Source organism: Pogona vitticeps, chromosome 1 (genome assembly GCF_051106095.1).
Source record: "Pogona vitticeps strain Pit_001003342236 chromosome 1, PviZW2.1, whole genome shotgun sequence".
NCBI classification, from domain to species: Eukaryota; Metazoa; Chordata; class Lepidosauria; order Squamata; family Agamidae; genus Pogona; species Pogona vitticeps.
Window position 1 is genome coordinate 199,771,518 of NC_135783.1, and position 25,842 is coordinate 199,797,359.

The 25,842-nt window shown below is 42.8% G+C and overlaps 1 protein-coding gene across 3 annotated transcripts in view; it reads right to left on the bottom strand.

The window, feature by feature from the left end:
* Nucleotides 1–25,842, bottom strand: part of MTX2 (metaxin 2) — a 69,146-nt gene that overhangs the window by 16,850 nt on the left and 26,454 nt on the right. For all 3 annotated transcript variants that reach the window (XM_020806258.3, XM_020806255.3, XM_072980525.2), the window contains exons 2-3: nt 23,278–23,325; nt 22,179–22,225 (exon numbers count right to left, since the gene is read on the bottom strand). In XM_020806258.3, the coding sequence (XP_020661917.1) occupies nt 22,179–22,225; nt 23,278–23,325 (95 nt within the window). The remainder of the gene's footprint in view (nt 1–22,178; nt 22,226–23,277; nt 23,326–25,842) is intronic.

A 25,842-nucleotide genomic window follows, 5' to 3' on the forward strand; every position in this document is an offset into this window, starting at 1 on the left:
AGCCAAAATGTCCTCTTTCTAACATGTGGTCCTATATTACATACATTTGTTCTTGCTGCATATTGTTTCATTCTAGCTTTATGGAAATGAACAATCATTTCTATAGTTAGTTCTGAAATGAATCAATGAGAACACAACTGTTGCAAATATTGTTGGTTTGCAGCTCTCATTCTGAATTGAAAGAAATTCTACAGAATTCTAGAGCTTGCCCTGTTGTTGATCCTTCTAGATCTCTCAGCAGGTTTTGATCTCATTGATAATGGAATCTTCTTGGACCAGCTCTGTGGAATGGAAACAGGAGGCACTGTGCTACAGTGGTTCTATTCCTACCTGCAGGATCAGTTCCAGAGAATGGAACTGGAGGGGGTTCTCTTCAGCCCCATAGAGATTAAGTTGCAGGGTGCCACATGGCCCCCATGCTGTTCAATACCTGTATGGATCTCCCGAAGAGGTCACTCTAAGTTTTGGGGTTGGGTGCCATCAGTATGCTGATGACAACCAACTCTTTCTCCTTGTCAACAAAATCACCTATGGCTATGTTATGTGCAGAATCACTGTCTGGAGGCTCTAAAGGGCTGGATGAGGGTCAATGAACTGAAACTGAATCCCAACAAGATGGAGGCTCTGTGGCTTGGTAGTTGCCGCTTGTGGGAGCTAGGTAGAATGGGACTGCACTCCGTATGAAGTACACTTTTGTCATTCAAGATTCAGGTGAGCGCAGTTGCTCAGTGTCTGGGGCTATCTTGAAGTACCCCACCACAGGAACAACCTAGCTACAGCAGTTCATACAGTGGTAGCCTCCCAGTTAGACTACTGTAATTTAATTTATATAGGGCTGACCTTGAAGACAACACAAGTGCTGCAGAAACACCTTTCAGAGCTGTATAACAACAGTTCTGGAAAAAAAACTGCATTGGCTGCTACTACACCGCTGGCCCAAGTTCAAGGTGTTGGTGATGACCTATAAGACCTTTAACAGTTTGGGACCTGGACACCTGAGGGGTCACCTCTCCCTCTATGCACCTGCCTAGTCCCTAAGATCCTTTATGTGAAGACAAGGGAAAAGGCCTTCTTGGCTGCAGCACCTCAGTTACTGAATGCTGCCCCCCTAGGTTGGCATCCACCCTAACCTCATGTTGGTGTCAAGTTTAAGCATGGTCATTCACCAAAGCCTCGGGGGATTAAGGATCATGACTTTAATGGACTGCTACTGCTGTTTTTAATATATGGGTTTTTTTACAAAAATGTTTTGCATGGTTTTACAATATCAAATTGGAGGGTGTTTTGTTGTATTCTGAAATTCTGAGATCTCAGAATATTAGGGGTGATTATAAATGCCATAAATAAATGAAACAAGCAAGCAAAAGTGATGATTTTAATACACTAATGTTAATGTATCATTCCCAAGTGTTACAAAATTGTGTTTTTTTCTAACGGTCTTCCACCCAGAGACAGACAGCACCCCAGTGTAAATTTAAACTTAAGAAGGAGACACTGTCCTGAGCAATGTTCCCTCTATTTTTCATCCCTGCTGTGTGGGAGCCTTGTCTGAGCACAGGAGGGAGGGGTGAGGTTTCATCAGAAACTTGGAAAGAAACAGGCACTGACACCAGTGGCTGCTCTGCGGCACAGAAGGAGCTCTGCATGAACACCTTAGAGGGAACGTTGGTCCTGATGTTTCCATGTATTTCCCCCATCTCCAGCCACGCATGAAGGGTCCTCAGCTTGCAGCAAAGGCAGAAACAGCGTGGCAACAACAGATGTGGCCCTCTCTCCACCATCCAGTCATAGAGCCAACTGAAATGCCAAACCTTGTCTCTCTTAACAAGAGGAAATGAAGGCCTCATATAGGAGACTGGGAGTCTCTGGCAGATAAAACAACCAGGGCTGGCTGCACCTTTAGGAACAGCAATGCAACTGCTTCCGACAGCAATAACTGCCCCTTAGCTGGTCCTGCTGAAGTACCTAGTTGGGAGGGAGAGCTGTGTTTGCCACTAGTTCTGCACTTCATGAGCTAACCTGCCACCCTCAGAGTGCTCCCTCAAGATGCTCCCACATCAGTGCTGACGTGAAATTCAGACACTAGTCCAATGTGCTTCCATGGGATGGGGTGAAGTGACTGGCTGTTTGCCTCAGGGAGCCAAAGATTCTGCGCCTGCCTAGAGGCAGTTGTTTGGCTTCTTCCAGCACGAGACAGTTGCTCTTGTACCAAACAGATGTGACAGCTGGTGTGGAGAGAGCCTTTCGTCTTTGAGCCACTGAACAAGACCTCTAAGAGCAGAATCTGAAAGAAAGGGCAACTTGTCCTGCAGCTCAAAAACTTAAAGCAGTGAAGTCAACACTGTGGCCAGAACAGAAGGGAAAAAGAATAGGAATAGGAAGGGTGGTAGGGAAAGTACTTCTAATAACTCTTTGGTCAGGACTTCTTTAGCCACTTCAAGCTGCAGATTTGTTTCGGTGCCATTAAAGGGCAGCAAATTGCTATTTCCCACTATTGGATTTCTATTACCAACAAGAAGATGAGAAGTTTATGGGATTTTATGCCTCATATTATGGCAAAAAAAAAAAACTTGGCTGGTTTTGGGTACTGTGCACCTTACACTGATGGGGCATTTGCTGTTCTGTCGCAGGTGGTAAAATGTCTTCGGCTGGTCTTGCCTTTTGCCTTGCTCAAGAGACTCATGCAGAGTAACAAAATAAATGGTGCAGAACGCAAGCATCTTCACAAACATTCCCACATCAGACATTTGGACAGACAATAGTAGGAGAGGACAGACTGAGGAAGAAGGAGACACACCAATGGAAACACTTCAAGTGATACTGTCTTAAAAATAAAGTCACCAGGATCCTTCTGGAGCTGGATAAGATCAATCTTATAAATAAATCAAAACAAGCTCAAGTAGTATCACAATGAGTAATATCTTTACGTACAGCTCCAAAAAATATCATTGTGAAAACACACGGAGGGAAAGTAAATGTGTATTTTCCTTCATTTAAAAAAGAAGCACAACAAAGGGAGAGCTGTAATAACAACAAAAGTATTATTCTCCAACATAAAGACAGGAGGCATGTCTGGAAATTAAGCATAAACAAATGGGCACAATATTCCAGTTTTCCTATCAAGCAGTGGCAGACCCTGTAAATTGAAAAGTCTGTCTAAAATTATAAATGAAAACTGTTCACTGTTCCTCTCGGAGTGACAGATTATATTCCTAATCCAGTTATGGTAATAGCCACATTTGTAGTTTAAAATAAATTAAGAGTTTAATTGTATTTGTGACTACTTTAAACAAAGTAACACATTCTTTTATACCTGTAAATGTAATTTATTGCGAAGCCAGGTTCATTTTCCAAAACAATCTGTTCCACACTGCACCAGAATGCTGCTATAATGACATAATGTAATTCCTGCTACAGAATGCGAGGAGAGCAGACTCACTGGTAGCACAGAGGAGGCTTTGAAGATAAATGAAGATGCTATTCATTCAGGGGTAATTTCATCTTAGAACCATATGAAAGATGTTTCACTCAGACACAGTAGATGCCTGGCTTGGGATTTCGGTCTATTTTCAGCTACAATGTAATGTTGTTAAATCGATTATGTTGATACTGTATTTCTAATCATGAAGAATTCCAGCTATTATTCTGCTTAAAGAATGGATTGTCAGGCTTTCATTATATTGCTCAGCCTCTCCCTAGCCAGGTTGGAGCAGAAAGCACAGCTTCAGTTCACAAAATTGAAATTATAGATTCACATTAAAAGAGTCACAAATCAGTGAAAATCAAGACCAGCCGGTCTGCAGAGTAGCTTTTTGTGTGTCTGTTGGGTGTGTGTATAGGTGAGTGGATGTATGAAGCAGCCCTCTTTTAAGTATTAATAAAAATGAAAGCAATAATCTTAAAATGCAACATGAGAACTCTTACACATCAACACCTGCTTCAATCGTGTTTCTATTTCAGGGTTTGGAGGCAGAGTCATTTCCATTCTCTTGCACAAAATTGATACATGCTGTGGTTCAGACAACTACACAGAATGAATTGGGCTAATATAAAGGGCTCAAGTTGGCTAGCATTTGTGCCACCCTGTTGCCACAACTACTGTAAGTGTTTTTATGAACTCTCGAAGAACCTGAGGCTTTCAACTGCATGTTTCTTTCTCTGTGATGGCAAGATTTCCGACAACACCACAAGAGCACTGAAGTCTTCACATTCATATACCCCTGTGAGAGTTCTCTGTCATGTCAGAGTCTACTTTCGGTTCGTTTGCTTTCAATTATTCAGTTCTGAGCCATGTGCTCCTTTGTTTACTTCCTTTTATTTTTGAAGAAGCCCAAAAGCACAGATATTCTTTCAACCCCAACTGTGGTTAAATAATACCCAAGGATGTGATTTGTCAAGTCAAGGATTGAATGCACTGCACTGTCAAAGAATGGATCTCAGGTTCAAGGAGACAACTGGGAGTCACTGCTAGTTAGTACTGTGGTAGGCAAATGGTAAGGTCAGACCATAGGTGAGAAAGCGACTTTCAAAAGTAGTTTACTGTATAAAATGTGAAAACGACACAGCACTGTCCTCAAGGAAGTTAAGACAAATAGTGGAGATGAAATGAAGATCCATTCTTAAAACGAGAGAGAGAGAGAGAGAGAGAGAGAGAGAGAGAGAGAGAGAGAGAGAGAGAGAGAGAGAGAGAGAGAGAGAGAGAGAATAAAAAACAAAATCAGAAAATGGCAAACTATCGTGGCATCTTAAAGACTATCACATTTGTTTCAGTGTAAGCGCTCTCATGGGTCAAACTCTGGTTCCTCACAGACATGGAGTGTTTCAATATGTCATTTGTACCCCTATGGTGGTGGAAGTCATGATCAGGTGAAGATCTAGGCAAATCTTTATGTAAACCCTTAGAGATACTGTACACTGGAATGTGTTTATATAGCTTGCATCTGCCATCTTCCTCTTCAATCTCATGTATTTCACAGGATGCTTTTAATTACATTTGTAGTGGTATACTGCACTATACACCTTTGATTGTGGGCATTTCTGCCAGGGGTGTGAAAGATGGCAGAGATTCTAAGAAAGACGGTGTCAGAGTATCTCTTCTACCTACAAACGCTGTGCTTTCATCATTTTTACCAACAGCTAAAACTGTACAGAGTAACTTGTCAATTGAAAAAGACAGAATTTAGAAAGTTAAGTACAATTTGATTCTGGGTTTTCCAGTGTTTAAAATCCAGCATGACTGGGAAAGTGTTGGGAGCTAAATCTCAAAATACTCCCTCTCTCCCTCTCCTTGTTAAGACCTGACCCACAGAAATACAAAAGAAAGGATACACACCCACAGAGCAATCCTATGTTACAGAGTGGGAGGGGATGAGGCTACTCTCAACGAGATGGGATGGGAGGTGCCTTTTCTTCATTTCTTCTTTCATTTTTCTGTCCCTCCCATTGCCTCTAAGGAGGCAGAATTTCCTGTGCTAACTCCACCGCTATTGCTGCTCTGACCTCCACTGGAGGACTGAGAAGGGAGAGTTCCGTTTCTTCTCTGGCACACATGCAGATAGTATACTCCTGGAATGCCAGTGCCCCACCGTTGGAAGGGCACTGTTGGCAGTATAGCAAGAACTGTACAGTATGCCTCTTTTTTGATACTCCGAGGAAGCCTACTACAGTGGGCCTCTTCCTTCAACCAGGGACCTCCCTCTCTAGAGCTGGGGAAAAAGGCACCAAACACTTCAGCCAGCCTCCAAGAGGCAGAATAGGTTCATTCCGAAAATGTCTGCATTATTATCATGGCCAAATTTTGTTACAGGGAAAATTTGCAAAAAAGGTTAAGAAGAAATCTTGAACTGCTAGTTATTTACAAAGTATGTTAGGAATAGACCATAGTGAACTGGCATTCAGCATTTAGGCCTTACATAACATGAAAACTCCTGTGATGAGTTCAAAAGAATAGGATGTATGAAAAAAATAGAACAGGATGAACTGGATTCTTAGATTTGACAGGGCTGACTGAAAGTATATCTATTGAAAATAGTATTTATTAGATAGTCAGATTGATTTATAGAACAAAGAATGAATTAAGCCATTCCTCCTCCCTTGATTTTATTTAAGAGATTTATCTCCCACCTGTCCAGTTGCTAAAAGGAAATGTTCAAGGTGATCTTATGTATCTCTATTATCTGTTTTATTTAAAACTTGTATTATTATAATTTATGAATAAAACAGAGTGTTAGAATAGAACATCTCGGCGGGGAACTTATTAATGTGATATTTAAAAAAATATTTAACAGTGACTGATTTAGCATAAGAATATTACATTTTAAGACAATCATTTATTGTACATGGTTTATTCAACATGTTTTTGTTCTTTTATCTTTAGATCACTTCTGTTTTAATTAGATTTTTAATGTTTTGTTATTTTGGGGAAAAAATGACAATGCATATTATCAAATTACATCTAAAAATGTCCAGAGACTTAACCTGCGTTAGTATTGTTATAACTACTGATTTTTCCCTTTTGTAATGGCTCATAATCCAATCACAATGAAATGAGACTATTATAGGTAAGGTACCTGAAGTCTGTAACAAACCACTGTGTTATTTCCAATTGGCTGAAGCCCTCTAATACTTTGCTTTTACTGAACCTAAAAACATACCAGAGGGTTATGATTAGAAGACAGTGCTGAATTATTGTCATTTTCTCACACCTGCAGAGAATCAATCTGTATAAAGTGGCTATCATATTGTTACATCCCAGGTTATGAAAGTATCTATGCACATGGACTCTAGTACAGAGTGAGGAACCTCAGACCCTGGGCCCAAATGTGGCCTTCTGATCTTTCCCACTACACCATTATTTGATGGTTTTCCAGCTTTTGTGGGGCTTTCTCCCCACTTTAAAACCCCCCAATGCCCTTCCGACTGGCAGCAAACTTTCAGCTAATGTGTCCTGGTGTTTCTGTTCCACCACCCTTTTGCCTTGGGCCATGCCCACCGTGAAATGGACTTCCCAAGAATTTCTCTCAAATTAGATTCAGTCCTCTAAGCTGAAAGAGTTTTTTTGCTCTTCCTTGAGCAGTGCTGACACACAACATTTCACTTCATTCACTTTAAGTGACATGATCCCACTCCATTAAATCTACAAACCCACAAACCAACAAGGGGCTGAAACACCACAGAAAATATGAAAACATAGAGCCACTTCCAGATGCTCAGGAGGGCAGAAACATCATACCATCCAAAAAAACAAGGGATTACATAAGGATGCTACTTTCAATAGACCACTAAAATTCATTTAGAGAGGCTAGCTTCTGATTCTGCCTGAGTCTCTGTCAAGCTAGGCATTCCACAGCTGGGGGAGGGTAGTGAAGAAAAAAGATAAAAGTTCCAAAAACCGTGGCCAGATGTGCAGCCCAGATTTGGCTACTATGTTTTTTTTTCTCTGCACCTTCTCAAACTCTGTAATGCCCAGCAAAGCCTCTTTGTGTTAAGATTTTAGTGGTCTACAAATAGGATCACTCACCCTTGTTTTTAGATTGTGCGCAACCATATGACTCCTCTCTTTTGTTGGGAGTATGGAAGGCGCCCAGAACAGCCAAGTAGGGCAGCATTTACAGCCAAGCAAAGACATTTAAGATCATCCAAGCAGGACTGCAAAGTGAAGATAACAACTTCCTCCAACCACCAGGTAATAATTTTAATTTGGCTGCAAGTGTGTCAAGTAAATTCTATCCCAGCTTCTCTGATATCAGGTTTGCCACATTTCTGTGTGTCTCTGTCCCCCAGCCAAAGAATGAACCATGTGTTCCGATTTAAGGCATGGTGTGTGGCAGTGGAGAGGTATTCGGGGGCCAGCAGCTCTTTGTCTAACAAGTTTGGGGCACTGTAATCCACTCTGCCGAAGGTTAAGTCTGAAACTTACGCTCTTGGAGCAGATTCTACAGCCACCATTTTGGGACTTGCTTCAAACAAAGCAGATGCCCCACTGCTGGCCATAGATTGTGGAACTTGTGTTGCACCACTTCCCAGCACTGTCACGCCCTGCCTGATGAGGACTAATGTACAGTCAAAAGCCAGCCTCCACATGTGAGCTTTTAGTGGGCTAATAACGATACCATTCGCCTCTGCTTTCAGACTATAGCCACAGACCACAAGTTACAAAAGTACAGCAAACATATACAGAGGGCAAGACGAGGTCTTTCATGTCGTCCTTATTTATTTTAAAGTTTCCTCCTACTGGATATCTGAAAGGAACTTTTGTTCTAGAAGTGTATGCAGTTTTACAGCTGGAATGTAAGTCACAACTAGAGTAGGATCACTGAATCAATGGAACTTCTGGACAAGTTGACTCACCAAAATCCCACTGATTCAAAGGGCCTTCTCTAGTTGTGACTTACTACTGGATTTTGGCCTATATGTGCCTTCTGAAAAGTCCCAACGAATTAAACAGGATTTACTCCCAAGTAAAATGACTTAATTCATTTTAGGGAAATATATTCTTATACATCTATACATTATTTCTTCGTGTTAAGCCTTTGACATCTGTAAGGAATAATCTAATATTCTTGGGATATATTAATGGTGTTATTTATATTATTTATTAATGTTTATAAGATGCATTATTATTAGATAATTTCCTATTTCTGTATAAGTAGAAGTATCAAATATTGATAAAAAAAAGTGAGGTTACTTACCTGTAACCATGGTTCTTCAAGTGGTCATTCTGTGAATTCACACAAACGGGTTAATCCGGCGCCTGCGTCGGTCTCCTCGGAATATTCTCGAGCTCTGAAAGAGAAAGTAACAAACGTAACGCTGCCCCCATTGCGCATGCTCCAGCCCACTCCAGCCTCAGTTCCATTTATTCGCCACAGGTGTGCATAGATGTGGTACGCACTCACAGTGACAGCTAGAGGGGAGGCTGGGTGGGATTGTGTGAATTCACAGAATGACCACTTGAAGAACCATGGTTACAGGTAAGTAACCTCACTTTCTTCATCGTGGTCTTCTGTGAATGCACACAAACGGGTGACTAGCGAGCTTACTCACCGGATGGCGGGATGTCACTGCAGCACAGATGTCAGCACGGCCCTTCCAAACACTGTGTCCCTCTTGGCTCTGAGGTCAAGTCTATAGTGGGTAATGAATGTTGATACAGTTGACCACGTGGCTGCTCTACAAATGTCCGGGGTATCCACACCACGTAGGAAGGCCGTAGATGATGCAACAGCCCTAGTAGAGTGAGCGCGCAAGCCGTCAGGAGGGGACTTGTGTTGTAGTTCATAGGCCAAGACAATAGTGTTAACAATCCATCGTGAAAGGGTAGAACGTGCTGCTGGTAAGCCCTTCTTGTGTCCAAAGTAACAAACAAAAAGTCGGTTAGAGGCCCTGATGTCCCTGGTTCTGGAGACATAAAAAGCGAGGGCTCGTCGAACATCCAGGGTATGGAGCATGCGCTCCACTTCAGACGAAGGTTGTGGAAACAAGGTTGGCAGAGAAAGAGGTTGGTTGAGGTGAAATTCAGAGACCACTTTTGGAAGAAAGGAGAGGTCGGGGTATAGCAAGACCTTATCCCTGAAGAATTGCAAAAACGGCTGATCTGACCGTAAAGCGGCGAGTTCACTGACACGTCGTGCAGAGGTGATAGCCACTAAGAAGAGCGTCTTGAGGGTTAACAACTTAACGCCACACGTGGCCATGGGCTCGAATGGAGGCCGTGTAAGGGCGCGAAGAACCAGTTGGAGAGACCATTGAGGGACTGGAGGTTTGGTGGGAGGTCTCATGTGGGCTAGTCCCTTCAGAAAGGCTTTGACAGTGGGATGGGAGAAAAACCGGGAAGAAGGAGATTCCTTCGGTTGAAACGAGATGATAGCAGCTAGATAAACCTTTACAGTGGATAAAGCCAAGTTGAAGTCGAACAAATATCGCAAATATAACAACAACGTGGAAAGTGATACGGGGGAGGGGATAAGACCCCTGTCCTGAGTAAACTTAAGGAAGCTGTTCCATTTCCGTCTATATAAGGAAGCAGTGGACGGCTTCTTAGCTCTGTCTAGCACCTCCCTGACTTGTGGGAGATCCTCCACGCAGTCAGCTTCAGAGTTTCCACGTCTGGGTGAAAAATGGCGCCCGCATCCTGGGTTAGGAGGTCTGGAAGTTGTGGCAGCCTCCACATCTCCGATGACATGCTGACAAGTGTGGGAAACCACGTCTGGCGGGGCCAAAATGGAGCTATGAATATGGCGTTGGCCCTGGATTGTCGGAGCTTGACCAGCGCCCTCTGAATGAGTGGAAGAGGGGGGAATATGTACAGGAGAGGATGATTCCAGCGGAGCATGAAGGCGTCCCCTAGGGACCCATTGCCTATCCCTGCTCGGGACACATAGTTGGAGCATTTGGCGTTCTGTTGGGTGGCGAAGACATCCAGTGTCGGAGTGCCCCACATCCGACATAGGTCCCGGAACACTCGGGGGTGGAGTTCCCACTCGTGTGTTTGAAAGCGAAGGCGACTGAGCTGGTCTGCCAGAGAGTTGTCTGCCGTGGGAACATGTATGGCTACTGGAAATATGTGGTGAACACGACACCATTCCCATAGAATTACTGTGAGATACAGGAGCGAGGGAGAGTGTGTGCCTCCTTGCTTGTTCATGGTCGTGGTGTTGTCTGTTATGACTTGCACACCACGACCACGCACCATGGGGAGGAACGCCCGAAGGGCCTTGATAACAGCCAACATCTCGAGGTGATTGATATGAAGGGTCACCTCCTGTGGAGACCAAAGCGCATGTACCTTGTGCGACCCGCAGTGTGCGCCCCAACCGAATGTGCTGGCGTCGGTAGTTATTTGAACAGTTAATCTCAGCGGTCTGAATGGTCTGCCTATCCGAAGATTCCGGGAGTGTGTCCACCATTGTAACTGAGCTGCTAGTTCCCTGGTAACGCGAAGGCGTTTGTTCTAACTGTCCGTCATGGGGTTGAATAGGGCGAGGAACCACGACTGTAGGGATCTCAGTTTGAGTCGCGCATGAGACAAAGCAGGGGTTGTGGAGGCCATGAGGCCCAGGAGGTGTTGAGCATGCCTGGCTGTGACCCTGGCCCCCGGCTGAAACTTTCTTACTGCGCGTTGAAGCTTCTGAATCCTCTCTGAGGGGAGGAATACTCGTGCGGTGATGGAGTCGATGCAAGCGCCTATGTAATGCACCCTCCTGGATGGTTTGAGATGGGATTTCTCCATGTTGACCTCGAGACCGAGATTGGACAGCAAACGAAGAACCAACCGTGTATGTTTTGAGGCTTGAGCGTAAGAGGGAGCTACCAGAAGCCAATCGTCGATGTAGGGGTATATATGAACACCCTGAAGGCGTAGGTAGGCAGCCACTGGAGCCATCACCTTTGTAAATGTGCGAGGGGCTGTAGAGAGCCCGAAGGGTAGGGCCCGAAACTGGTAAATGGTGTCGTGAAAGAGGAAACGCAGATACTTGCGATGATGAGGATGAATGGTGATATGAAAATAAGCGTCCTTTAGGTCTATGAGGACGAACCAATTGTTTTTCTTCAACAGGGGCATGATGGACTCGAGTGTCACCATGCGAAAACGGCGAGGGCGAAGGTAAGTATTGAGGACCCTGAGATCTAGAATGGGTCTTATACCCCCGCCCTTTTTTGATACGGCGAAATATTTGGAATAGAAGCCGTCCCTGATGTCTCTTATGGGAACGTTTTCTATGGCGTGTTTGCAAGTGAGTGAGGCGATCTCCATCTCCAGAGCAGCGTTGAATGATGTGGGACATACGAAACCTAGGGGAGGTAAGTCGAGAAACTCGAGTCGGTATCCATGAGTAATGATGCTTAGGACCCATGCATCGTTTGTAATTGAGAGCCAATTGGAGAAAAAGGGGGAAAGTCTTGTGGTGCCCGGATGGGAGGGAGGGTGCCGTGGAAAGTCAAAGATAACGCTTGGATCTTTTCGCAGGTGGTTTGAAAGAGCGTGTGCGCTGGGACTGCTGGGACCTGAAGCTGGGAGCAGAAGAGGATGCTCTAGACGATCTTTGCTGAGGTAAGGTCCTGAAAGTCTTGAAATATTGGGATGATTGCTGATAATGGGCGTAGGGTTTGCGCCACTGAGGTTTGTTGTAGCGTGGCTGAGACTGAATGGAATAAGATCTAGCTGCCTTTTTAGCCTTATGGAGATCCTCCAGGTGAGTGTCAGTCCGTTCATTAAAGAGGCCCGTGGCATCAAAGGCGAGGCTCTCTACCTTGTTCTTGACGTCATCTAAGATGTTAGCCGCTCTTAACCATGCATGTCGACGGACAGTAATTGAGGACATAAGGATTCTGGCTGCTGCTTCGGCAGCATGCCTAGTGGAGAGTCTCTGATATTTGGACACAGTCTGTGCTTCCTCGTAAAGGTTAAGGAAGTTCTGTTTAGCCTCAGGTGAAATGAGTTGGAGCCCAGGTAGAATCTTTAGCCACAGTTGTTTCTGGTATGCCCCTAGGGCAGTTTGATAATTGATAAGTTTAATAAGAAAGGCTGCAAGGGAGTAAAGCTTCCTCCCGATGATTTCTAATTTTTTGCCCTCCCTGTTGGTAGGGGTAACATGCGATTTGCCAGTGGGCTTAGTGCAACTGGTCTCAACAACTAAGGAGTTAGGAACCGGGTGTTTTAGCAAAAACTTAGTATCATCGCCGTGGACGCGATAAAAGTTCTCAGTTCTCCTGGGTAAAGGTGGATTGTCTGATGGGTGCTCCCAGTACTGCTTTATGATGTCCATAATAGCAGGTACAAAAGTCAGGCTAGGAGGGGGAGCCCTCTCCTGGTTGATATCTCCAAATATAAGATCTTCAGTAGCGGCAGTAGGCTGATCCAAGTCCAGCTTCAGAGTCTTAGCTAGACGCAATAGCATTTGAGAATAAGAGGAGAAATCCTCGGAAGGAGAGGAGACATTGGCCTCTCCTATGTCGGAACCAACTGGCTCTCCCTCTGGAAGTGGATTCCTATCTGGTTGAGGAGGACACTCCTGTTCTGAGTTGGAAGAAATGACCGAAGAGGCTTCATCCGGGTCGGATGAAAAAACATCTCTCTTCTTCTTCCGCGGAGGTTTATCAACCTCACCCCTAGCGTTCGACGTCGAAGGCTGTGGTATGGTAGTAGGTGGAGCCAATGGAGGGAGAGGCAAAGGCTGTAGCGGTCGGTGGTCGACAGGTAGGTCGACGTCGCGATGTCGATGCCGACGCCGGCGTCGAGGTGGCGAGGTGTCCGATGACGACGCGATGTAGACATACTTGGTTCTATGTCTCCGTCGGCGGTCAGGAGATGTCGATGTCGAACTGGTAGAGGCGGAGCGATGTCGGCGTCGACGGTGTCTAGGTCGTCGTGGAGAAGGGGAGTCGGAAGAACTAGATGTGCGGCTACGGCGTCGGTGCTTGTTTCGACGTCGATGCGCCTCCGAGCGCGCCTTCTTAGCGGCACGCCTCCCCCGTGTCAACGCCGAAGATGAAGAGGAGGACGAGTCGTGTCTCCTCTTGCGGGCTCGTTTTCCACGCGGTGACTTCGATCTCGAGCGGGATACAGAGAGATGCTTGGTCTTTGCAGGGCGTTTGCCGCGGGGCGATCTCGACCTCGAGGGAGACGTCGAGAGATGTTTAGTCTTGGCGGGGCGCTTGTCGCGGGGCGATCTCGACCTCGAGGGAGATGTCGAGGTCGACGGAGCCGGAAACTCCAGCCCACGAACCTGTGGGCTGTGCGGAGCCGAAGTCAAACCGGCGGTAACTCCAACCAGCTGACTAGGCGTGGGAGACACGATGCCCGAAGGCATCACCGGCTCGACTTGTCGAGGAGGCAGAGATGGAGCTGTCTCCGACAAGTATGCACCTTCCCTCGACGAGTCCTCCAGTATAGGAGATGGGATGGACTCGGAGACTGACGGAAGCTGGGCAGAGCCCTCCTTATGTTTAGCAGAGGATTTAGTCTTGCCCTGCTTCATCCCTTTAGAAGGCGCAGCATCAGATTTCGCAGTACCGGGAAGTTTCTTGGATGCGGGTACTTTAGAATGTTTGCCCATCTTAGAAGTACCCTGCTGAGGTGAAACGTCCGCGTCCTGTCGAGGGGTAGCCGCGGGGGAGACCATCTCAGATTCCGAGGGTGCGGTGGCAGAAAGGGTCGACTCCCAAAGATGATAATTGAGTCGCTTCTGCCTAGCTTTCAACGCCGCTTTGGTGAAATCCCTGCAGTGTTTGCAGGACGTAGTGAGATGTCTGGCCCCAAGACAGAAAAGGCACTTATCATGAGGGTCCTGGTGGGGTATCTTGCGCGAGCAGAGCACACACCGTCTAAATGGCCCTGACGGCATAAGCCGCAGCGTTAGGGAAAACGTTGAGGAAGGGAAAAAGGCGGGAACAATAACGGACGGCAACAAAGGGAAAAAACCGAGTGCAGAGTCCAAAATCCAGTCCGCGTCAGGGGGCAGGAGAAAGACACAATCCAAAAATCCGATCCAAGTCCAAAAAAACCGTAGAAATCTATCCAGAAACAGTAAATAGAACGGAGCTCGTAAGCGAGGTTCCGAATCACCAGGCGGAGAAATGGAACTGAGGCTGGAGTGGGCTGGAGCATGCGCAATGGGGGCAGCGTTACGTTTGTTACTTTCTCTTTCAGAGCTTGAGAATATTCCGAGGAGACCGACGCAGGCGCCGGATTAACCCGTTTGTGTGCATTCACAGAAGACCACGATGAAGAATCAGTTCTAAAGTGAAAATAAGATTTCTGTTCATTTTAATGATATAATAAAAATGAACAATTAAATGAAAATTATAGTTTTACTTGTTTTAATGGAAGGCAGCATGCATCACAAACAGCACAGTACTTCCATTCTGAATATTTCTAAAACACAAGCTTCAATTAGCAAAATTATAATCACCCTATTTGAATTCACTCTTAATGGAAGTAAAATGACCATCAGTCTCAAGAATGTTCAAAGGACTGTCAGTTCCAACAGCATTAGGCAACATGATAGTAATGACCAAATTAAGTAGTGCTGCAATAATTCGGTAACCCATTCTGTGAGTAGGCAGATGGCATTTCACTACACAGATGTTACTTCTGTGCAGAATGCTGCAAAAGGTGAGAAAAAAATTATTTCCTCTGAGATTTTCTTTCTGAAAATGGTGCCTTTTGGCTTATAACTTCTATTAGTCCAGCCAACATGGCCAATGGTGAGAGATGATGCAAGTTGTACTCCACAATATCTGAAGGGTGCGGTGGGGTGTGTGTGAGGTAGAGTTCTTAATTATAAGTGCTACTCTTTCAGGGACCCTGCATCTATTACATATCAAGAATCCACACTATGTGCACGTGTCAGCATGTTGGCACACAGAGTTAAGCAAGTATTCATAGACACATTCCACCACAGATGTCACGAAAGTGAAGCTGGCCACAGCTCTTCAGTTCCCCTACAAATTCACAGACACTTCACACAGACATTGGTGAGTAGTGAGCTAGGTATCGTTTTCATACAAGACACGGTGTTCCCGTTCTTATTCTAATGAAACAAGCCATCTGAATGAGCTGTGAGTGAAGTAGGGAAGTGTCAAAAAGACCTTTTTCCTCAGCAAAACAAGACTTCATAGAAAAAGTCTGAAATGAATGCGGTGAATCTTTCCATAAATGGAAACTGAGGAAGTTTCCCTACCCCATGCCCTCAAAACGCTGGCTTTGAGCAGAGAGATCTCAAAAGAGAAGGCAAACAATTCCTCCAGTACTAGCTTGATCTGTGGTATTTTTCCATTGCTCTTATGGGAACTCAAGTTAGTGGGCTTCTGAAAGAAAAGAGCTATCAACGTCGCTGTTGATGTGTCCTGCTCAAACGTGCAACCCAGAACTATTACCCTGCATCCTCTCTTCAAAAGGCCCTGTGCTTAAACCAGTTGTGAAGACACCATAGTGCACAGATAGAGCACTAATCGTTTTTTTTAAATCTCAAAATGAGAGCATTCAACACTCGAAACAAGACTTCACATAAGAAGTCTGGAATGAAAGCAGTGGGTCTTTCTATGAATGGAAACTCTTTCTAGGAACAGAGCTGTCATGTTTGCATAAAACCCAATGTTGGACAGAATCCAGGCTTTGGCATGTTTAAAACTGACCCAGTTAAATCAGTGGGATTTAGTAAGTTAAACACGATTAGCTTACAACCAGTTGATTTCAGTTGGTTCAGTTCTGATCACTGATCCAACTCTTAATTTTTACAACTGTCACCGTACAGAGAACTTTGCATCACACGTCATAGGGAAAAAGAGAGAAGCACGGACCTCAGGAAGTTTACTTGGGAGGGAAAAGAGTGAAGGGTGTGAGGGGGGTGAGGTGTTTAAATGTGATTGCTTTTGAGAATGAACAATAGGCAGCGATTTACACAGGAATTCTCCAGCATTTCCAGATGGATGCACGGAGTGCTAAGGGTTAATTGTACATTTCCACAGTAGTGCTATTTTGCATCACGGCAGAAGGAAAGCTCTCTCAAAAGGCTGGGTGCAGCTGAAAGCCAATTTATCACCACCAGAGCTAGTGTTATCACACAGGACCAAAGAACCCAATGGAACCAAAATAAAGCATGTGCTGTTTCAAGAAACACCTGCATTGCTGCTACAGAGCCAAAGAGGGTGCAGGGAATATATGGGGCAATAGGGAGTAGAAGAAACAGACAGTATAAATATATATCAACAGAGGAATGGACACCTTGTACAATTGTTTCTTTGGGCAAGTATATGCCTGTACCTATTAAGGCTTAATATTAAAATAACAGTTTACTATCTTTATTGACGTTCCTCAGGTTTATTATTTAGAAAATTTACTTGTATGTCACCCTTCTGAAAAAAAAGTAATTGCATACCACCCAAGGTTGTTTAGAATACAATTAAAATGTAATAATACCTACAAATAGGAATTTAAGACATTGATCAGAATTCTTTGGGTTATACATGTGTACACAAAAGGAACTGTGGAAATCGCCATGGCTAATTAATGATGCCATGGCATTCTCCTGTAAGTGGTATGTCTTCTGACTGACAGGTGCCCAGCACTTCAGAAATTAGTCATAATTAGCTGCATCAACTTCTACAACTCCCCCTGCTTGCATATAAAATATTTAACAGAGTTTTGGCAGTGAAACACTTTCATAATATCAATGCTTAAAATACAAAATCCTTAAAAACTGAGAATAGAAGAGGTTTTAACCTTGCACTTAAATAATAATACAGTGGACTGCCAACAAATTTTGTTTGGTGAAAATTTTCTACAAATGAAAAGACCCTCTTGCTCATGTGCCCACTGTTGATGGTAGGCACACTCCAAGAAATAAATTTTTAAAAGAGAAGATCTTAATATTAAAATAGATTGACCAAGCAAGTGGTAGTCCCTAAGGTACCTGGGTCGGTCCCCAAGCCATAAAGGGTCACAAACAATGCCTTGAATTGGACTTGGAAACAACCAACAGACAGTAAACAAGCTCCCTCAAAAACTGCTGAGATAAGATTCCCAGTGACCTAACCCAATTATAATCTTGGCTGCTGCATTCTGTACCAGAATTGTCTTCAAGAGCAGCCCAGTTACAACATTAAAGTGTTGTAAATGTGTACCACCAAGTCATTTCCAACTTCATGGCAACTCTACAAATTAATGACTTCTGAAAGATCCTACCAACAGTTTTCCTCAGGTAAAACAAACTGTGCTACAGTAAGCAGTCCAATCAATATGATACCAGATTGTGAATTATCATTACCTAAAGTACAAAAATTTCTTCATCACTACAGAACTGCTGTTTTACGATGTACTGCTTAAACATTGGTATTGTCAACTTTATAGAATGGAACAATGTATCTCCGAGAAAATAAGTCTCTTTTTTATTTTAAAGAACTCACTGGTATTTTCCTTATTACACATTCTTTTTAAATGATACCATGACCTTACATCAAAGAAAATTGTTCCTTGAAGTTTAAAATCAGATATCTGTTGAAATAATTTCTATAGTCATGGTTACTATCAGCTGTCAGACCAAACAATATTGAAGAAAAAGGTTTTTTTAATATAATATGCTTAATTTATCATCTCTGTGACATGTGTAGAACAACAGAACTGAAATAAACTAAATCTTCCCTTGAAGAAAAAAGAAATGCTTGCTTTAAAATTTTTTCATTATACTGATGACTAAGGATGTGGGAATCTTCATAGGGTGCTTCTGCACAGTCCTGACACTTCTTCCGACTGTGCCACTTACTCTAAGCTACCTGCAACTTTAAAAGCATCAAAGAGCCGTGAACGTAGAAAACAACAGTACAGTAGGGCCTCGCATGACAGTGTTAATTCGTTCTGAAAAAATCGCTGTCGAACGAAAACGTCGTCATGCGATTTTAAAAAGCCCATTTAAACACATTAAAACCCAATTAATGCTTTCCTAGGGGCTTAAAACTCACCATCCAGCAAAGATTCTCCATAGCGCGGCCATTTTCGCTGCCCGTGCAGCAAGGAATCTCTGCCAGAAAACAGCGGGCAGCCATGTTTTTCACCCGGCGGTCATTTTGAAACTGCCGATCAGCTGGCCGAAAATCATCACTTTGCAATAATCGGTTAGCGAAACAGGGGACCGATCATTGCAAAGCGAAATTCCCTCATAGGGAACATCGTTTTGCCATCGCTTTTGCGATCACAAAATCTTCGTTGTGATGCGATTTCTTCATCAAACGGAGCGCTCGTAATGCGAGGCACCACTGTATGCATTTTTATTGACAGTTCCACTACATGGCTTAAATCCAAACTCATGCTAGTGGGCATTTCTTACTGTTGCAGAGGTTTTCTTTCTCGTTCCATCCTACAGTGCTCTGTAATACTGGAAACCCTGTTCCAGCTAATTTCCCTGCTCTCTGGAGTAAGTCTGAGGGCATGCAAGGGGACAGTATCACCAGCCTTCCCGTTCTGTTGACTTAAATTCTCCTATGAGGACAATTCAAAAAAATCCCCTGGTTTATGAACATGGGATATTGTGTTTCTGTATTCACAGTTCAAAATGCCAGGAAATGGCTCAATAATGCTGCACGTTATGATGCCTGTATTGCTAGCAAGTAAAGGGATACCAAGCTTTGCACAGTAAAGAGCAGCTTGAATGTTGACAACACCAAGAAATGAATTTCCCACCTTTTTAAAACGGGAGTTTAAGTATACATACGCTACACACAAATTCCAACAGAATCCCTTCATGTAGAATTACCCAGTGCTAGAGGATGCCAGAAAATGAGCCCATGACCCGTCCTATGGTTGCTGGGAGAGGACAGAAGTGAGAGCAGCTGGGATGTGGCTGTAAGTCTCCCTCTGTGCCAGGATATTGTGAAGGGATGTTTTGGACTTAATAAAATGGCAAAGGAAAGATGGGAGTAGGTACAGCACATACAGTGGAGAAACATAAATACGTTTTAACCTCTCGTTTAAACTAATGTTGCCATACTCACTCCAAAGAAGGCAGACTAGAAAGCTATGTACCAATTTCCAAACCCTTTCCTTGTGGCAGGCAACCTAAGGAAGAAAATCTATATTGTACCAAAAGTTCTACAAATATGTTGTGTGCATGTTTTCCATAAGATGTCCCTTGCCTTTTGAAATTTAAGAAAGGGGGATTAAGGTGAGAGTTAGCAAACATTTTCACTGGAAACCAAGATCAAAATCATCCATACAATGTGAAAGAAAGCCAGTGAAGAAAGACAGGGACAAAAATCAACTCATCTGAAATTAGTGTTGGAGGAGAGCCATATAGATACCATAGGCAGCCAGAAAGGCAGAAAAGTGGGTACTCAATCAAGCCTGAACTAGAGCAAAAATCAGTAAAATGAGGCTGTCCTGCCATGCATATATAATAAAAATACAGAACTGACCAGAAAAAAATATTGCTGGGAAAGGGGAGGGGAGAAGGAAGAAAGAACAACATAACATGAGATTGGTTGACTCAATAAAGGAATCCACAGCTGTTAGTGTACAGGACTTGAGCAGAACTTACTGGAAAAGACAATACTGACAGGAAGGGGGAGCAGATGGAAGACAGAACAATGTAATGTGAGTTGCTGTTGGTTTGCAAGATCTGAGCAGAGCTGTTAATGACGGGGCATTTTGTAAGTAACTCATACAGTCACCACACATCAGAAATAAATTGTTAGCACATAATATCTTTGGAGATTTTTTTCTTATTTACCAAACAACTGAATAACGACAAGACAGGTAAAACAGCTGAAATTATGACAGGATATAAGGACCAAAGCTCTATGGATATTGATTAAGGCCATCCCCCAACCACAAAGCAAAAAACAGTAATTTCACAACTTAAACAATTCTGAATATTTGTTCTATATTCTCTTTAAAATATCTTTTAAAATATTTTTACAATCAGACACAGAATCCCTTTGTAAGCCCAAATGCCTGTTTGGCCAGGAAGGATTTTAAAAGTTCTCCTCCTGCGAGTAAGCTAATTGGGCCATGACTGACAGGGTCAAAAGATCAGATTGCTCCAGACCTGGAGCATTTCATCTTTGAAGCCTTGTCAGGAGTCTGGTTTGAGAAATTCTGCAAGAATGTTTACTGAAAGCACTCAGGGCAAACACAACTGCTTTGTGCTTTTGTAACACAAACATACTTCGAATGTGCCTTACAAGATTGTATGCTAATTCCCTGGAGATACATGTCAAAATGTTCCCCTTTCTGGAGGATTATCCCTCTATTACTTTAAAACAAGGCTGGTTTTTTTTTAAACTTTTCAAAGAGAACTTCTCTTTTGGCTGTTTCTGTGACCTTTCATTGTCCTCCAAACGTCTTCCTTTCTGGCTCATGAAGCTGCAACAATTTATCTACTTTGAAATCCTCTGGCTGGTAAACCTGTTCCATACAGTCAACCCTCGACTTACAAACTTAATCCGTTCCGGAAGGAAGTTTGTAAGTCAAACAGTTCATAAGTCGAATCAGCGTTTCCCATAGGAATGCACTGAAAACCAATTAATCCGTTCTGGGAAAACCAAGCACCTTTCAGACAACACATCACCTTGAAAATCACCTTTGCAATCAAGACAAGCCAATACAAGCACCTTTTGGGGGGAAAGGGGGCAGCAAAGGAGGGAGGGAACATCTTTTAAAAATCCAAAAAGCAAAAATTTTTAAAAAGCAAAAAAATAAAAATACAGTCCATACAGCACTGTAACAGGCAATACCAGGCAGTACCAGGCAGTCTGAAGACTGTCTCCCAATCCACTCTCTAAATGCTGGGAGGAGTGAGGAAGCAGATAGGCACCCCCTTCACTGGCCAACGGTTAACTAAAAGTTCAAATTTCATGCTTTCCCTGCCTCCCATGTGGGTTTTTTTTTTGGTTCATAACTCGAATTTAAGTTTGCAAGCCAAGTCAATATTTTTCTATCAGAGCAATTTGTAAATCAAAATGTTTGTAACTAGGGCCTTTTGTAAGTGGAGGGTAGACTGTATATTCTCTGTGCATAATTAAATCGCTGTTTTACTCGTTTGAAAGGCCCTGGAACCGGTATTCCTTCCAAATAAAAAGTGGGTGGTCGTTTCAATTTATTTGATCTGTTTTAAATCTGGGGACATTTTGTGTGGCTTGTTTCTGCATGAAGAGGAATAGTTTTACATTTAGAAAATCATAACCCAAAAACCCTTTTCCCTACACACACACACACACACACATTTAGCACAGATCAAGAGCAGATTGTCTGATTCATCTGTGCCAAATCTGGTGCTGATTCAAAGTCCAGTTTCAAAGTTATACTTTTTTGTTTCGGCTGACCTCATTTTTAGAATTGACTTGTAAAATATTGATTTGCTCTGTCGCATAATAACATCAATGCACTCTTGTGCAATGATAAAAACAGTGCTGGATCCCCACTCAGACCGCTTAAGTGTTCAGAATGGTTTTTAAAAAACAGGATGCACTAAATCATGGGAAGGGAGTCTTCAGCTGTGGAATAGCACCTGTTTTGCAGGCAGAAGGTCTCCTGATCGATCCTTGACAACATGAGACAGTGCTGGGAAAGACCCTCTCTAACACTCTAAGACATGCTGCTAGTCAGTGCCAAGCATGGTTCAAAGATCTGAGTTAGTATAAGGCCACATCCTATACTTCTAAATAGGAAAAATGATGTGTTTTACCTGAACAGCAAGACAGGCAGCATTATCAGAAAGTAAAATTTGTTCCTCTGTAAAATAAAAAGAAAATAAGTGCAGGATAATTATTTGAAATAGAAGCTTTTTTCCCCTTCTACAGATAATTGCACCTCATTTGGGTTGCAAAAATAAATGGTGTACAAACATAAGGAGACAAACTACTTTAATACGAATCACATGCCCCATTACATTAATGCAGTTTTTAAAAAGCTTACAGCTCGAAGTCTCGGAAATACTTCTCCTAGATAAGCTCTACAATTTATCGTACTGTGTCCAACCGTAACCAAAAAAAAAAAAAAAAAAAAAAACCAAGAAAAGCATGTGCCTTAGGCCTTTTCTTTCTTAAAAAAGAATAAATCCATAGAAGGACAATTATTCATTTCCTAATAGAAATTTTTGTAAAAACCAACAACTTCATAATTCCTCTTGCTAAAAAAGTAAGAGCATTCAGGAGCCTATAAAAGAATCCAGCTTGCAGTTAATATTGCACACTGTGTCTAGGTCTGTCACATAAAAGAAAGATGACAAGTACACAGCAATAAAAATTCCATGCTTAGAAGACTAGGGCTGCTACCTATTAGTCTTCATTACTTTGCAGCCTTCTGACAACTGTAGCAGGCTGCTGAGCCCCAAATGGGGGCTATAATGTGATCTGATGATATATGAAGAGCTGCTAAAGGGAGCCTGAACCATCCTAGCCTATACATTTTAACAGTTCCCTTTTTACCAAGAGCCCATTTTACCACAAGACTTCAAAAATCTGCTGCCTCAGCTATTGGTGCAGTAAATCTGCCAACTGGGCCTGCAAACCACATCATTTTACACTGCCTACAGCAGCCAATATAATGAGTCAATAATAAACCAAGGACCTTATAGGCCATGAATAGCTGCTTTATATTGGCAGATATAAGTTTAATGCACAAAAAGACAAAACAAAGCCCTCTGACCAGACACCACCACAAAGGATTCTCTTTTTAACAAGGTCTCCCCCCCTTTCCCTCTTCTGCCTAGCTCCTGTTAATTATGCTGCTGTATATTTAATGAAGAAAAGCACACAGTTCATTGCAAAAAATAAAATACTCACCTTTCAGCGGCTGATAAAGTGTAGCATTTTGAGGCCAAGGTTCTGCAGCTATAGAAACAAAACAACAGGGGGGAAATGGATTAATGCAGAAAATAAAGAAGCACAAATGAGCACTGGTCATTGTCTGAATGCAGAACTCTTTACATTTGAACCTCCAGAATGCTCAACCCATACGCAAAATTTTAGAGTCTGCCACATACATAATCCATGGCTGTCTGCATGCTGTAAAATGTTTAAACAGACAAGGAAACAGGAGATGCCGCCTTCATAGCTATGCTTCAATATTACCAGCACAGCATACTCATTGTGTAAGGCATGTCAGTACTGAAATCCTACCAAGTTATTGCACCAGACATCTCAATCCCAGTTTCCTTTCTACAAATACAAAAAGACATCTCGATTCAGATTTCTCAATCTGGCCCCCTCAGACAAGGCCATATACTGTCTTTAAGCACACTGAACAAAGGATTCCACTCATAAGATCATGCTCAACTGAACAAAAGCAGGCACCAACTATAAACACCTTTAATTATATTTTCATTTCTTTTTCAACTGAATGAAATTCTTTTCAGATATTCACCCCAGGCTAAATCTCACCTCAAACAACCAAACATCCACTCTTGCGCCAGCTGAGGAGGTGCAGCTACAGAAAAGGCAGAATGGATTCCACCAGCAATGTCAGTTCTACTGGTAGGCAAGCCACCACTGGGTATAAACCATAGGCATAAAGGTTTATCAAGCTAGAGAGACAAAGTTACATTTGCGAAGGCTTTCACGGTATCTAATAGCTGTTGTGGGTTTTTCAGGCTCTTTGGCCGTGTTCTGAAGGTTGTTCTTCCTAACATTTCGCCAGTCTCTGTGGCCGGCATCTTTGCATTCTCTGAAGGTGCCGGCCACAGAGACTGGCGAAATGTTAGGAAGAACAACCTTCAGAACACGGCCAAAGAGCCTGAAAAACCCACAACAACCAAAAGTTACATTCATTCATTCATTTATTTCAAAGTGTAAACTGTTAGATAGATACACAATAATATTCCATTCATGCATCACAACCATAGCCTTCAGTCCATAAATATCACCCAGTCACAGAGGTGTTTGTTTTCTTCACTGCTCAATTACAATCATTTGTCCACTGTTAATGGGTATGTAACTCCAACTGTTCCTTGGGAATGCCTTCTGAGATCTTGTACTCAAATATAATTCTGTTTGTTTTCACTTATAACAGAGTTACCAAAGTGTAAAAGTCTACTGTACTTCCAAGCTGATTCTTCCTGACCTCTATCTGAGTTACTGTGTCAAACAAAAATTTGGATATTTGGGAAGCATTTTATCTGGTGCTGTAATAACAACAATAATTGTGATGTCTATTTCTTAACCACTCAACATTTGCTACGAAGGGCATCATCCTGCTTACAGGCTCGCAAACAAAATAAACAGATTCACAAGAGCAAAGAAAAGAGAAGAGAGGTATGAAAAGACAGTGGACAAAGAGAATCACTGAGGGTCACACTAGCCGGTCTACCTTGCAGGCTTCTGAAAATCAAAGTGCATCATCTGAAATAGCAGGAAATGTGGAGAGTGGATCTGGAGGGTAAAATTAACCCCTTCTTCCCTTGCTGGTATCCAGAGAGAAATCTCTTCCAAAGTTGCTGTTTTTTTCCTTGGGAGAATACTGTATGTATGTATGTATGTATGTATGTATGTATGTATGTATGTATGTATGTATGTATGTATGTATGTATGTATGTATGTATGTGTGTGTGTGTGTGTGTGTGTGTGTGTGTGCGCGCACACACACACACACAGACTATATACTATAACATACATATAGTATATTTTCCCCCTTTGAGAATATTGTATGTATGTATTCATTTTATTTTATTTCTCATTGGTGCCAATGGGAGATTGTTCCACAAAGCAAATACCAGCTGAGAAGAGAGATTTTCTTCAGGGTGCCAGCAAGGGAGGAAAATACTTAAATTCTCTTCTATACCTACTGAAGCCTTGATATGCATCAAATTCCCCCATGCACTGAATGATACAATAGGCATTTTCAAAACAAAAACGCTTTAGGACAGCTGCAAAAGTGTATTTAATCCAGCACGTAATTTAGCCCTATGTTGAAATTTCAAGGAATTAAAAGACAATTTTGGAAGAGGGATGGTTTCATGACTCCTAGAGAGTGATGGGACTGATTTAAACAAATATGAGGAGGAAAGAACCTCCAAACGTCAAGGTACTGCCAAACAAAGCTGATGGAGGTACAAGATGCATTGGCTGAACTCCTGTTGCCTTGCTTCCTGATGTTACGCCCACAATAGCTACAACACCAAGGCAGAAGTGCTATCTATGCTATCTTCTTCTGCCAGCACACGGCACAATTGGTTTTTACAGGACCCAGGAATCAACTGCATCCTGGAACAGTGCAATCTGAGTTGCTCAGGTACAGCACCTATCAGAGTTCCACCTACATAACTTTAGATTACATTGTGACAAAGTGGATTCCAGGCAAAGATCCAATCTTTTGCCTAATCAAGAACTGGGTACCCCAAGGATGCAGTGTTC